The sequence below is a fragment of the Varanus komodoensis genome, unplaced genomic scaffold (assembly GCF_004798865.1).
Source record: "Varanus komodoensis strain SLA01 unplaced genomic scaffold, ASM479886v1 scaffold30, whole genome shotgun sequence".
NCBI classification, from domain to species: domain Eukaryota; kingdom Metazoa; phylum Chordata; class Lepidosauria; order Squamata; family Varanidae; genus Varanus; species Varanus komodoensis.
Window position 1 is genome coordinate 5,967,351 of NW_025335762.1, and position 15,780 is coordinate 5,983,130.

At 43.4% G+C, this 15,780-nt stretch overlaps 1 protein-coding gene across 1 annotated transcript in view; it reads right to left on the reverse strand.

Annotated features, from left to right (window-relative positions):
• LRRTM4 (leucine rich repeat transmembrane neuronal 4) overlaps positions 1-14,050 on the reverse strand; it is a 411,753-nt gene extending 397,703 nt beyond the window's left edge. Inside the window, exon 1 of the mRNA XM_044437381.1 lies at positions 12,473-14,050. Coding sequence (XP_044293316.1) covers positions 12,473-14,050 — 1,578 coding nt within the window. The remainder of the gene's footprint in view (positions 1-12,472) is intronic.
• Between the last annotated feature and the right edge of the window lie 1,730 nt (positions 14,051-15,780).

Genomic DNA, 15,780 nt, shown 5'->3' on the forward strand with positions numbered 1-15,780 from the left:
TTAAAAGTCAAAGAAGACAGAGCCAACCAATTGATTTCTCATCTAGATCACCCTGATAAAATAGCTCATTCAGTTAATTTGTAGCCCACTTCAAATAGTTCCCAACCAATGGGGTGGGTGGGGAGGAAATATTTATTCTTTTTCTGAGATGAGTTGGCATGCAGAGAGAGATGGGGATGTGAGATTGCAGCATATGAGAAGAAGACGGTTAACTCTTCTATACCCCACTGTAAGCCCCCATGCAATTTGCCCTCCATGAGGTGAATCAGCTAAGGCAGAGGGAACCTTCCAGTGGCACAAATGGATCTTCAGGCTTCTGGCAGATAGAAACATTAGGAAACACATCCAGGGGCACAGGGCTAGCAAAGCCCCTGATTTTCATGTAAGATTCATTAACTTGAAGCAGGGTGAGAGGGATGTTTGAACTAAAGTTAATAGAAATGGATGTTCTGATAAATGCCCACAGATTTTACCCCCCCCCCCCCCCTTAACTGCCCAGCTGAAAGTTTTTTCTTCCAAAAAAAGTGGTTTTTTTTTTTTTTTTTTTTTTTGAGGAGGGCAGGTAATTGTACAAGCCTCTTATCAAATGTTCCATGCAAATAACTCCAGTTTGCAAGAAACATTGAAGATCAATTGCACTCCAACTGGTGCAATGGGTACAATTTTGGATAAGAGTTGGGGTGACTGATAAACTTGGTCACCTCCCCAAGTGCCCTTGAGTCAACTACTGTAGTAAAGCTGATGAAGGAAACTTGGCAGATCAGTGCAAAAAACTTTAACTGATTGTGCTAGTGAGTCAAAAAGAGCACTTCAAGCAGGTAATGCATATGATGAATTCAGTTTTCAGTAACACTGAACATTATATATACTCAACCACTTACAGTCAGGTAGGAAGACAACCATTCACTCCATATGCAATGTTCAATGTGTATTTGATTCATTTATAACCTGGAGGGTTTGTATGTGTGTGTGTGCGCGCGCGTGCGTGCGTGCGTAAGTTTGTGTGTGCAGTTTTCTGCAAAAACCAATAATTTATTTGACTAAATCCTACTTTGCTGTCTTATATTGAATCAAAATATTGGCTCATTTGGTTCGATACCACTTTTAGACAGACTTATAAAAGCTCCCCAGAGTTTCAGAAATAAGAGAGCCAGCGTGGCGTAGTGGTTAAGAGCATGGAACTGAGACTCAGACGATCTGGGTTCTAGTCCCTGCTCAGCCATGGAGCCAACTGGGTGACTTTGGGCCAGTCACAGACTCTCAGCCCAACCTACCTCACAGGGTTGTTGTTGTGGGGATAAGATGGAGGAGGAGATGTAAGTTGCCTTGAGCCCTTTGTAGGAAAAAGGCAGGATATAAATCCATAAATAAATAAAAATAAGTTGTTTTTGTCTTTGTTTTGTTTTGTTTTTTTGTGGGGGATGGTGTGGTCAGGAGTTGAGCTTTGCTGTCTTCCATTATTAGACTTAAAACTCACTTATAAGTAAGGTAACTTTTCCTTCATTGGGCTCAAAGGTGATCTGAGCCAACTGGAGAGCTTTGAAAAATCACTTTGTTCGATAGGAACTAGTGTTAGAAAATGCCCTTCAAGCTCAGCTCAATTTCTCTTCCAAGAAGCACCTGATGGACACATGCAAAGCAAAGGAATGGCCATGCAGGTTCGATCATCTTTCCCAAAGGCATAAATGGGAAAACACAGTTTGTACAATCTTCCTGCATGCCGAGCCCCCTAAGGAAATGGCAGTATGCAGGCCATTTGGTAAACCAGGAGCAAACGCGTTTCACTGAAAATTATACTCTGTGGTTCAAGGGTGGCCAAATCTTGAATCTGGCTCAAATACTCCACTCTTAAATATGGGCCCCTGTGTTGTCTGAAGCTTGTCACTGAATTCACAGAGGCAGCAGACATGGGGCCACGGTGTCGCCAGGATGCTGTACTTTCTGCTCATGAGGGAATAGCATCCATGCTCCTTGTGAAATAAAGTACTGATCTGGGGATGAGAACAGATGGTCAGCTTGGTCCACTGCAACTCGACAATTCTGCCACAGTAATATTAACTCACTCGGTGCACACCTGTATGCTTTAAATCAGCCAGAACAAATAGGCTTTTAAAGTCTTAGATTAAAAGAAATATTTTTAAAAAGAAAAAGGTGCATAGTCAGATCAATAAAAATAAAAACACAGAGCTTTAATAACTATTAGGAGGATCAAATATTTCAGCTACTTCAGTATATTCAATAACTTCTTCTAAGGGAGGGATTTTTGTTGATTTTTTAAAAAACATTGAGTAACTTAAACATGTCTTTTAGAATATAGTGTTTCATTGCCAGCCCTTGAACTTTTTTTTTTTCTCCCCTTCTAAATCATCCCACTTTATAAAAGCCAAGCTTTGGGTACAATGAATGGGACAGTCCTTCAGGGAGACAGAGGTGAATTATGATTTCCTCTTACAAGATGATTCCTTCCAGAGGTACATTTATCTGGCAGCTTTAATTATTTAATGCGATATATATTCTCCATCTCTCCCTCTACCAGTTATGAACGCTTTTCTTTATTGCTCAAGATACTAGGCAGGTCTTCCATTACCAATATCTAGGAACCACACGGTGTATCTCTGCCCTCTTTATGGGTGAAACCTGGTAGCTATGGAGACAAACATGGATAAATTCTTGCAAAGGCTGATATTTCAGCACTGTCTTCCTGTTGTTACAGCTCTTGCTTGCACATCACCCTAATCGTCCAGATTGAATGGAAGAGATACAGACAACACCCATCCAGTGCATGGTAATTTTCAGTGAGAATCAAGAGGAGGAAGATTTCTCATTGACTTGAGCTGACGTTCTGGCAGCTCTCCCACAGGTAGAACAGAAAGCCAATATTCCCAGTATTTCTATAATGGAAGCCTTCGCTTTCTTCATCATCTCTCTGTAAAGTTTGGTGCAGATATAATGCATGCTGATCTCCTAATCATACTGGATAGGAGACTGAGAGATGGTGTAAGTTTTTGGGCTCTTGAACCTTGCACAACACCCCTTGCTCCCTTCCTGCTTCATGGCTAACTATGAATAGCGTTGCAGCTGCACCAGCACTAGTACTAAACATAGTTTTAGAACTACTGAACAGAAAATAGATTTGCAAGATGCAGTTTGTGCTAGCTAAGGATAGCATGAAGGGGCCCTGGAAGTGCTTAACCTTGTCTGTTTCATGTTTTGGGGTTGCAGTCCTTCACCATTAGGTGATGTAAGCAGAACATGGCTTTTGTAGAACAGGCAGTGAAGTCTTGTGTAAGAGTAGCCCTTTCTCCCAGGAAGCTTGCGGGGTTAAACTAGGAAGTTTCTGCACATTGCAGCTTAGATGAAAGCAAGCGAGACATGAAGAAATGGACTTTTCAAGCTAACGAGGATAGTTTTCACGTGCCTTTTAGGATACACTTCCTGATGAGAGCTGCAACTCTACAGAAACAAGAAAATGCAAGAAAATATAAGAAGTCAAATAATACATAATACCTAAATAACCTATGCAGTTACAATTACACATGGCAAGACACTCATCAGTAGGAGTAATGCAGAAGAACAAAATGCACACCGGCACGCCTGAATCTTCACTGTTGTTGCTTTTTAAATTAGCATGCATATCTGGTTATCAAGTCATATGAATCTCCCTGAGGTAGGAGTCCCAGAGGTGCTGTGTGCAGGGGAAACCTAGGAAGAAATGTAGCATTGCACTGGCTTTATCTGAAGGCTCTTCTGAAGATTGTCACATCGAAGAGGACAAATGAGGTCAAGGTTTATGTCTCTTCAGCATGTGCTAATTTAGAAAGATGCCCAGGTTGGAAGAACTAGTATCATTCCAACAGCCATGCAGTCTGTCTCGCCATAGCTGTGAGGACTCTGCCCAAGAGATGAGCAGTTTCAAGGCCATTGCTCTCCTTTCTTAGGCCTTTATACTGAAACAGAACTTGGATTGAACAGCGCTTGAGACAGAAGACACATTCAGAGCAGATGGCTGTCCTAAGAAAGCCCTTCAAATAGGCAACTGTGAGCCCTCTATAAAATGAGCCATCTGGAAAGAGGGTGAAAATTTGCACTCTGCCCCAGAGGACAAGGCTAAATCTAATAGGCTTCAGTTACAAATGTGTATATTTCAGTTGAACATTAGGAGAAATTTCTTAATGTTTGGTAATGGAAACTCACTGGAACTATTCAAGCTGAAGGTGAACAGCCTCTGAGATTAGTACATCTTTGGTTCTGGGCTTCCTGCACCAACAGGGGGTTGGCCTGTTTTGAGCCCCTCCCCAGCTCCTTGAATCTGTAAGGGTGTTTTATGTTCTGTTCTTCTTAAAAAGGGTGCAAGACTGAAGCCCTGAAATCCAGAGAATGTAAAGCACTGTAAAATTCTATGGAAATCAATCATCAGAATGCATTTCAGTCCCTTTGATGATTTCAGTGACAGCCACACTGCAGTTTCTTTGACCAGAGCTGCAAGTATTTAGAAGCTGAAAATGTTGGATGAGCTTATGCCACTTTAGAAAGACGATGTGGGGAAATGGACCGTTTTATTTAAACTCACAAGGAATAGAATGACACACACACACAACACACACACACAACAGACAGGGTCCTTGAAAGTTGCGAGGCACAGCAGATTGAGGACTAGACTCCCAACAGTGTGACAAGTTGCAGAATTGGAAGAAAGATTCATAGAATTTTGATGGCCTACACTTTTCAAATAATGACTCTTGTCAAATGAACTATGGACAATACTGAAAAGGCAATATTAAATCTTATCGATCTGCCCTTCCTAAGCTGCTACCCACCCCATTGTGTCATAGAATCATAGAATAGAAGAATTGGAAGGGGCCATGAAGGCCATCAGGTCCAACCCCCTGCTGTTGCAGGACACCCAGTTACACCATCCCACTCAGAGGGCTGTCCAGTGTTGGGCAACATCATCAGCCAGTTTGTGGAAGGATGATATAGAGGGATGTTCAGCTGCTGTCCCATCACAGCAGTTCCCATTCCCAAGGAATCCAGACCAAGACCACACCTCTGGTACTCCCTTGTCCAGCTGGGGGTTTCCAAGCTCTGATCTGGAAGTCAGGGCTTGGCATTGCGTAGGCACAAAACACTGCCTTGGTAACCAGGCAAGAGCCAAGGCTCCTACAGTTCCTGGTACTAATACCAGCTGTGGTCTTAAATCCATAGACTTCATGCTGCTAGAGCTCTGATGAATCTGACCACTCAAACTCCCTTTTCTCTCCTGACTGAGAGCCATACTCCATGGTGGAGCACATGCTTGGCGTGTAGAAGGTCCCAAGTTCAAACCCTGACACCAAAAAGTAGGAGCAGGAAAGGATGTTGCCTGAAGTCCCAAAGGGCCACTTCCAGCATCAACAGTTTGATGGCTCAGTCAGGTAGCTTCCCATCTTCCTTTGCCTGTTCTTAGAGGAAGCTTTTAATGTAGCTCGTGCCATCTATGATAGCTCCTCAGATTAGATCCTTTTGGTTGACAAGTTCTGGAATTGCCTTGGAAATTTGCCAGGTCCCAACAAGAATATTGCAAAGCACTTCTCAAGACATTGTATTTGTTCTCATCTGGTGTAATTAGGGCTAAGTGGGTTATTAGCTATTGTTTTAGGAAATGTACACCTTTAAAAAAACTGATTATTTTAGGTCTGCAAATAACTTATCTCCCATTAAATTCAATTCAGCCCACTTTCATGCCTGGCAATGCACCAGAAAATTTCTCCCCACCCCTGCAGAGATGGCATGAGACTTCATCTGAGGTAATGGAGGGCTCAAGAAATGATTATTTTTTCCTCTACAAAGAGTCTGGCCCTGGTTTTTAGTTGGGTCTTTCCTCTTTTAAGTCAAGCCTGACTGGAAATAAGGCTTTTAACCTGCCACTATGCATCAACATAGGGAGCTCTCATTTTCAAGGAACCCCTCCCCACCCCAAAAGAAGAAAGGCAATAAGGAAGATGTACCACAGCAAAATGAAACAAAGAAGTTTCATTAAGAAATAGGCAATCCTATATAGGCAGTAACATCCTGCAGCGAATGTGATTTTCTCCTAGGAATTCTGGGACATGCTATGCAAAAGCTCCATGATGATCCACCTGGAAATGATACTCCAAACAGGTTGTGCAAAATGATTTGCCATCTTTTTGGTCCCATTTCTAAATAATGCACTGCTAATGGGCTATGTTTGCCTTTATGGATCACAAATGATGCAATCCTGATTTATTGCACTGATGTTGCTTTAGCACTGTGTGTTTCAGGCCATAAAGACAGAGGAGGCTGGAAACTGCACAAGGTCAGGATTGATGTACAAAGTTAAAGCTCTTCTGACCATGAAAAAAGTTTCACTATCTGTTGTGATAGAGCTTTTGAGTAGTAAATCAGCTTAAACTCAGTGAAGCCATTTAGATGTGGGACATATTTTCTGTAGTGAATTCAATCTGTTCAGAGTTCATGGCATTTGTTCGGGCCTGGCCTCAAAGGTAGGCAAATCCAGGCCTGCCAATGGTCCACACCAGAGAAAGGGGCCACTCGCAATAGTGCCCTGGAGTTGCTCTTCCTCATCAGCCTTCCAAAGTGTTGATCTGCCCAGACAATGCTGGTGTGAGAAGAAGAAAAAGTCACCGCTTACTTGCTTATGGCTCTCTACTTGGTAAACAAGTAGCTAGCCATGATGAGAAAGAGGATGCGCAGCAACAGAAGGTGGTGAAAATGGGTCTGAGAAAGTAGAGAAGGAGGGGGCCCGTAAACGGTGCCTTGGTCAAGATTCCTGAAAAAGGTAGAGCTGGCAGGCCATGGAATTGTTCCCCTTTCCACCATGTCCAGAGCTTTTGCTATGCTGCAACAGTAGCAAAAAAACATGACAGGGGAAACATGACCAACCATCTTCAATGTTGGGAGGACTGGGCTTTCTGATGCTTGCTTTCCATTCGGCATCAGTATCCCTATGGGTGCAGAGGGATGCATTTTTCTGATGTGCATTGCCAACAGGGAAGGAGCAAATGTCATTGGGAAGAAAGATGAAAATGTTCCCTTTATGTGGTCTGTGGCTCCAAAGGACCCCTCCACCCCCACACAATTTATCATTAAAAACAAAACCCTACCACCGTGAGATGTATGGCACTCCTGTTAAAATATGGCAATTCTGTCCAAGTGTGCATTTCTCTCTCACACACACATACACACATATATTAGAACATGCACAGTTGATACAACTATGTGTCTCCTCCTGTCCTCTTTTTTGGTGACGCTTGTGTTCGTGTTTGTTTTTTTTCAGTGCAGTAGGCCCATCCCACTTACCTGCTGGTGAATAAAGCGAATATTACAAGGAAAACCTCTGCCTGGTAGTGGTCTCTTCTCTGAAGACTACAAATCAGTCAGTTTAATGCTTGGCATGATGCATTCCTCAAGGAAGAGGGACTGTGTTAACAGGGCCGTTTCTTGGCATTGCTTGCCATGCCCTGTGAAATGCAAGGCCAGCGACTCAAGAGGTGGGGTGTTCTAGGTTAGGGGCAGAATCTGCAGTAACAAGGCATGGTCTGAGTGAGCTTTGCAGCTGGGAATGCACCCCAATGAACTCGGTTTGGAGCTAACTATGAAAGCTTTCAAGGTAGGCAACAATACCTCCCCCCCTTTTTTTTCAGAGTATATCAAGCTAAGACTGTGGTCCTTCCCCAGAGAACCTACCTGGCCTTCCCCAAATGGGTATCCTCTGAGTGTTTTGGACTACAACTCTCTTCATCCCCAAGTGCTGGGGGAGAAGGCAGCTCTAGCTATATCTTGATGGCAATTCTGGTAGAATTAATGTGTGGGTGAATGAGGGAAAGGGTGATAGTCTGGTCAGCCAGCCGTCCCTGCCATTTCCTACACACAGAGCCATGTGAGTGCATATGATCTGTTCTCCATGAAATGCAGGACAGAGATCGCATCAAGACAGCCATACATTTTCTACACGCTCCCTCCCTGCATTCAGATCAGTGCACAGAGGGTGAGAGTCAGGTCAAGAGGCATGATATTGCGCCCCTTCTCCATGCACTCCTATTATCCTAAGCATTGTCTGAATCAAGTTCATATAAAGAGGATCTGAATCCTGAAATTGCAAGTGTCTCTCTAAACATTGGCACCCATTCATCCTAGGTCAGGAACTGGACATCAGCTCGTGATTGGCTATTAGTAAGCGGGCATGGTTCTTTCTTCCCTTTCTCCTGGCTTCATGGTCTCTGTCTTTTTCTTTGTTTCTGTTCCCCACAGCTGCCCTCACTACAAATCCCCTCTCTGATTCCACAGCCTCTAAAACATATCTACCTAACAGAAGCACATGCTAGATCATCTGGCCAAAACCATCTACCAGCTTAAGACAGAACCCGCATCTACATTCAGGACTGCCTGTGAGGCTCCCGTGGGCCAGCAAGGGCTACCAGTGCCAGTGAAACCCTGATGCAGTGAAACCTCGATGCAAAGATAGGCATGACTGGGAACATGCTGAGGGCCCACTAACCCCTGAGCCCACCAACAAATGCCCTGGCATTGCTCCTCTTCATCATTGCATCGAGCATCATTGCTTGCTCACCCGCCTATTGCATGGTCTTCAACAGTGGTGGCAGCAGGGAGGAGAAGCAGATGCCGCTGCCTGCATTTGTTCTGTCTCTCTGTCCCTCAGGCAAACAAATGCATTGTAACAGTGCTGAGAAAGACGTTGAAGAGCAGTACCAGCCAGTGACAATTATGGGGAGAGAGTATCCTTATGGAGCAAGGAGGGCATGCCTTTATCTAGCCTAAGTGCTCTAAAAAACCCAAGCTCTGGCACAGTGCTTGTGTTGGTAGGCATTTAAACATCCTATCATTCCCCACATCAGAGCTCCACCTTGACCACTGTGAGAGATGGAAACAATGGCCCTATCTCATGGATCAGGGTCCACCAACGTAGGAAGGGGCATAACCAAAGTGTACATTTCCAAGGGGACCCTGAAGCCAGTCCTTCACCCAAGTAAATGCTAATGATATAGTTCCAATTAAACCTGCTGTCATTGGCTGGGTGCATGTCAGAATATTATTCTCCACACATCCCAAATTTAATGCTTTGCAAAAGCCTCTGTCAGGTTATATTTCTTTACTCTTCAGATTACATCCGGACATTTAAGGGAAGCACAAACATCTAATTACCAACATTTGAATTAAATGTCCTTGACTTTGCTTATTGCCTTGTGGATACAATTGTCCATCTGTAATTGGTTTGCCAGCATTCCAACCTGCTCTTATCACAGAGTCCAAGATCTACGATAAGGTTTTACCACTTGCTGTCAAAGGCCATATTGCATTTGCCATCTTTTATTACTGCCACTGAAAAGGGCAAATGGTATTTAGTCTCCTCTTAAATAATAGGTTGTTGTTCCTTTTACAAAGCAGTCGTTTGTAAACAGAAGCAAAAACAATGTACTGGCACTTTTCCTCCTCCCGTTAGTTCATGTGAGAGCGAGACTGGCCTTCCAGGCTGAGATGTTGTATCCAGTGTTTCATTTCAAAATGGAAGAAAACTAACCTAGACTCCCTCAGCCTCCCAAAACAGACATCTCATCCTGAGTTGACAATGAACAAGTTCAAACTACAGTGATCTGTCAAGCATGGCATTTGATATACATACTGTGGATTTCCTAAGACCCAATAAACACATGTCAAGCAATGCATAAGGTTGAGTGGACTTTAATCGGTACTTAAAGGCTTCTCCCTCCCTCCGTCCCTCCCTCCCTCACAGTTCTGGGATTTTATCAAGTAAAATTAGAGTGCCAAAAAATAATAGAGAAGAGTATTTGTCAAAAAGGCAGAAAAATAAACGTTACAAATCATTAAATAGTTAGGTATTCTTTTCCCCTTTCATTGCATTTCACTGTTGAATCATGAACTATCTATTGATATTCTGGACTTCTGCTTTCTACCTTCATCATCACCATTATCATGGGATTCAAGCAAAGCTCAAAAGAATGTCGGCTATCAAGAAACAAGTCAATACTTTAGTTGCATTTCCAATTGTCATTCCACTTGAGTGCCTATAGGAGATAAATATGCTGGCATGAGGAACTGAGGGAATCACTTGTGCAGTACAGTCACAGAAATCCACCTAAGAGTGTGTCCATCTGATTTACATCTTATCCCAGGTAAATTCAGCTCATCATATAAACAGCCGAAAGAATCCCTCTTCATTTTGCCAGTACTGGAGGAGAAAATTTCACCTTCTCAATTATCAAGTGCATAGTACCAATAAGTAGAAACACAGTCAGTGCAATTAGCAATTCTTCCCACCCCTGATTCCACCATCAGTACAAATTTGCAAAAAACAAAAAACAAAAAAAACCCTCTAAGTAACTATGGGTTCTCCTGATTCTGAAAACAGAAAGCTATATATATCTTTTTGCAAAAGTCTGCCTAATATAAAGGGACTCAAATGTAATTATTGACAGATTACTGCAGATCTAAAACTGACATAGTAAGTAGATGCAACCTCTAGCCAGAGGCTGCTAATAGAAGATTTGAAACATAGAAACAGAGCGAGTCAGAAGGGGTCTCCTGGGCCATCTAGTCTGACCTCCGGCACCAGCCGGCTCTGCTCACAACATGCCCACCATGTGGACGTCCAGCCTATCCTTGAAAACCCGCACCGATGGGGCCTCAACAACCTCTCATGGAAGCCCATTCCACACCCTCGCGGTCCTAACTGTCAGGAAGTGCTTCCTGGCATCCAAATGGAACCTTGGCTCCCTGAGCTTTGCTCTGTTGGAGCGCGTCCTGCCTTCCTCTGCAGGGGAGAACAGGTCTCTACCCATCTCCATGTGACATCCTCTCACATACCTGTATGTCGCCAACAGATCCCCTCTGAGTCTCCTCTTCTCCAGGCTGAAGAGACCCAGTTCCCTCAGTCTCGCCTCATATAGCATCCCCTGCAAACCGGCCACCAACCTTGTGGCCCTAGGCTGCACTGACTCCAACCTGGCTATATCCTTTCTGTAACGAGGGGCCCAAAACCGAACACAATACTCCAGTTGTGGGCGCACCAGAGTCATGTAGAGTGGTAGTAATACCTCTCTTGATCTAGAAGCCACATTTCTGGCTATGCAACCAAGGATGGTGTTCACCCTCTTGACCCCCGCATCACACTGCTGACTCATGTTCAGCCTGCAGTCAACCAGTACCCCAAGGTCCCTTTCACAAGTGCTGCTCTCCAGCCACTTGTCACCTAACCTGTACTTATGACACCTATTCCTGTGCCCCAAGTGCAAGACCTTGCACTTATCCACATTGAACGCCATCCTGTTGCCTCCTGCCCACTTCCATAGTCTGTCCAGGTCCTTTTGGATCTGGAGTACCTGCTCTTCAGTTGTGGCCACTGCTCCAGTTTTAGTGTCGTCTGCGAATTTGATCAGCAGACTGTTCACCCCTTCTTCCATGTCGTTAATGAAAAGATTAAACAGGATCGGCCCCAGGACAGAGCCCTGGGGGACCCCGCTTGTCACTGGCCACCATCCTGATGATTCCCCGCTAATGGTTACCTTCTGCTTTCAGTCAGTCAACCATGCCCTAATCCACCAGACAGTGCTTTGGTGTATCCCAAAACTCCTCAGTTTCTCCACCAGGATATCATGGGGCACTTTGTCAAAGGCCTTGCTGAAATCTAGGTATACCACATCCACTGCATCCCCTCCATCTAGCCATCTCAAAATCTTGTCATAGAATTCCACAAGGTTAGTCTGGCAGGAACAAGGTTTGTCTGGCAGGAACAAGGTTTGTCTTGATATGATATTTGATATGTGATCCTTTTGTGCTCCTAAATTCAGCAATGGCAACCCAAAGAAATCTACCATTGTTCATCAAGAAACTTAAGAAAAGACTTCCTTCCATTTACAGAAGACATTTAAAGCTGCATTCTCATATGGATTGAGGAATGAGGACAAAAATGCCATATACACAGGCGCCCACTTGATAATACGTTAGAAATAGGTTAGGAAAGATGCAAGATTTTGCTCTGACATCTGGGCAAAACTCAAATGTTTTAGCATGCACAGTACACAGTCTCTCCCCACTATAAGGATCTACAAATATTCAGCTTACTTCTCCTTTATATCAAGGGTGTGGCAGAAGATTTAATACCACTGAAACCAACAACTTTAAGCCAACATGAAAGGGCTTGAGGCTAAAGTCAAACCACAATACCTTCATCATTGCTGTTTATTCCAGTCTCTTCACATCCTTGAGCAAATCCCTTTTGGGCATAAACTGTAGAAAATAACCACTGTCACTACCTGATTGCTGTAATTTAATTAAATAACCTTTCACACTGAGCAAACTCAAAAGCAAAAAGGCTCATTAATCTTTCTAGTGATTAGAGACACCTTGAGAGCTTCAAACATTTACCTCTCCTTCCCAGCAGCAGAAATGGATTTAGAAGGATCATCGTTCATACCTCACATTCCCTGGAGCCAGAAATGGTATATGTGCAGGGCCCAGATCCATTAACCGATACATCCATGGTCTCAGAGTTTGTTGGCTTGTAGTCCACATAATACTCCTGTAAAGGGGAGTTCATTTGCCTTTCAGACTCTCGGGCTTTTTTCCTGCGCCTCTTCATTAGAGAGTGTTGCTGAAGCTGTTTCATGCTGGCAGGGTAACGTTTCCATGAAACGTAGATGACCAACAAAATCATAGCTACTGAAAGAAAGAGGGCAACACTTCCAGCAATAATCTTGTGAAAGGAAACATGCTCATATTCTGGTTCTGGTCCAGATGTTGGGAAATCTGGAGAAGGGCTAGGTGGAAAAGATGTTGGCTGATAGTCTTCCAATTTCGGAAGTGTGGGTTTTGGAATAAAGATAGGCCTCTGCTGAGTTTTAGGTGCCTGGTAGGCCTTTTCAGTAACCACAACTGGGATTTCAGCACAGATGTTGTAAGTCTCTACAGCATCACTCACCTTTTCACCCTGGATATGTTTAGGGCCTGCACAAATCATGGTACTCTCCTTATTACCCTTGAAGTTTTTAAGCCAATTAAACAGGGGGCAAATGCTTCGAGTACATTCCCACATATTTCCAGATAGAGTGATGGATATTAAAGAAATCCAGGCATTGACAGTCTCCTGAGAGATGTTGGTGAGTTTGTTGGAATCCAAGTTGAGTTTCTGCAAGTTGGGCAGACATTGGAACGTTCCAGGTTCAATGCCTGCAATGTCATTCCCCGATAAATCCAAGTTGTGTAGGGAACTCCAAGTCCATGTCAAACCTTGGCTAATGGATCGGATCCTATTCCATTGTAAATAAATGGAGCGGAGGTTAAAGAGGCGTGGAAAGTGAGCAAAGTTGATCTTAGAAAACTGATTGTGCTCCAAGTGGAGCTCTGTGAGCTTCAAGAGGCCAGCAAAGGCATTGCGGGATAAACTCCGTAGGCGGTTGTAGCCCAAATCCAGAAAATCGAGATTGCGACAATCTTGGAAAACTCGAATCGGGACTGTTTTCAATGAGTTTGATCGCAAGTGCAAGATTAGGAGCTTGCGGAGACCTTTGAACTGCTCAGACTGCAGGGCCTGCAGCTTATTATATGACAGATCTAGATTGCGGAGGTTAGGGACAGGGTGAAATGTTTTGTTGTGTAAGTGGGTGATTTTGTTTGAGCTCAGAATTAATTCCTTCAGCCGACGGATGCCCTGGAAGGCATCCTCATCTACAGAACTGATGTAATTATGGTCAAGGTACAGCCATATGAGCTGGTGGAGGCCTGCAAACTGATTGGGCTTGAGCTTCTGGATGCTGTTGTACCGTAGTGATAAGCCTTGAGATCCTCCAGAAATATTCTGAGGAATGTCTCTGAATGCATGAGACTCGCAGTATACGATTTTGCCATCACATCTGCAGTTCTTGGGGCAAGCTCGCTGAGCCCCTGTTAACGTCACAAACAACACTGTAGGAAGCAGCACGAACACCACATTCATTCCTCTCAGCTGCTTAATTACATGAAAACCTACAATATTAAGAAGACGATAAACAGACATTGTGAACCCATTCAGATAAAGCAGAGGCACATTAATTCTGCCATAAAACTTCTGATAGTGCATGAAGGCATCGTAAACCTTCACACTTCTTTCCCCCTTCTTTTTGTTTTGCACACAAATACTTGCTGGTTTGTCCGTTCTTCTGCTGTTTTCTCTTTCTCTCCTCAGCCCACATATGCTACTGCACTACAGTTATTCAATTACCTTGGTGCGATTTATGACCTTTGAAGAAGAACCAGCCCCCCCTCCACCTGCTTTTGACTCATCCTCATGTGCATCAGTTCGCTACATATAGCCTGAACATCCTTAACACTAGGACATCGGGGATAGAACAATAAACATATTTGTCAAGTCACTGTGATGTAGCTTTGGGAAGGAAAATCCCAGCTGCTGGAACATTTCAATAGTTCCTGAAGAAGATTTCTTAATAAAGCAACTCACAAGTATATAATCCTTCAAGTGTTTAAGAGGTATATGGATGACCTTTAAAAAGGTGTCATTATAGCACGGCCAATTGGTTTGGAATATTTTGTCTTTTGTCCACTCATACACGGGGTGGGGGGGGGGAGAGAATGTTCTTAAGGTAGGTTTCTTTTATGTGGGCTAAACATAATTCAGCCAGGAAGAAAGGCAAATATCCAAGACATGTCTTGAATGCCACATCTTGTAGATAAGGTGGTCCCAGGATGCTAAATAGAAGAATAAAGGACTTCCTAATTTTTAAAAAGTCTGTGCTCCTAATAATATCCATCCATCCATCCATCATCTATCCATCTATCTAATATTGCTTCAGTACTGATAAAACTATCACCTACAGGTGTCTTTGAAAATATAGTGCTATGTATTTTATTCCATCATACATGTGTATGTGTGTGATTGAATTGTATATTGCAGATGTTCAAAGAACAATATTTTAGCTGGATGCAAATATTATTATAACATGTACCAAAAGTGCAGCCTTGTACCAAAATCTCTGCTCAATCTTCCTAATTTCTGCCAACATTAGTATTTTACAGCTTATTGACTGAGTAATAGCAGCATACAAGTAGTTCCCAGTCTCCATGTTCTTTGACTTTAGCCTACATGTACATATATGTATGTTTACAAAGCATTCATGGTGGGGGGGTGCTCAGAAAGAGAAGCAGAGCAGACTTTCTCAGTCCTTGTAAAACTGCTTGAGCCAGGGGGGTCTTTCCAGAGTTACAATCTTCTTGACAATTGAACTGCAATGTTCCAGGAGGATTTTTTTTTTTTTTGGGGGGGGGGAGAGATTTTCTTCTCAGTGCTAAATAATACCATTATTATGAGCTTGAAGGTAATGAAAGGAAGGACAGTATAGAGAGAGGGAAAACATGCCATGATTTTCTCATGTTTCTGTTTAAAACTGAGAGGTAATGAGGAGGCTCTCTAACCAAAAAGCTTTTGACTCTTGCCTCTGATATGTTCACTTTAATGGTGAGGCTTTTCATTTGGATTCTGATCTCCTCTTATCGCCTGTATGCCAAAAACATCAGCCATGCAGAAATGCATTTCAGCTTACAGATGGAGCAGGGGAAATGAACCTGTCACAACTGGAGGAGAGAGGAGCACACTTACCTGACCGCTGGGGCCCTGGCAGTCCTTGCTGAGGGTCTTTTCTAGCTGTCTGTGTGGCCCCCACAAAAACAAATCTATAGCTACCTCCTCTCCCCAACACACAATCAGTATCTTTTCATACAGCAAAGGGTTCA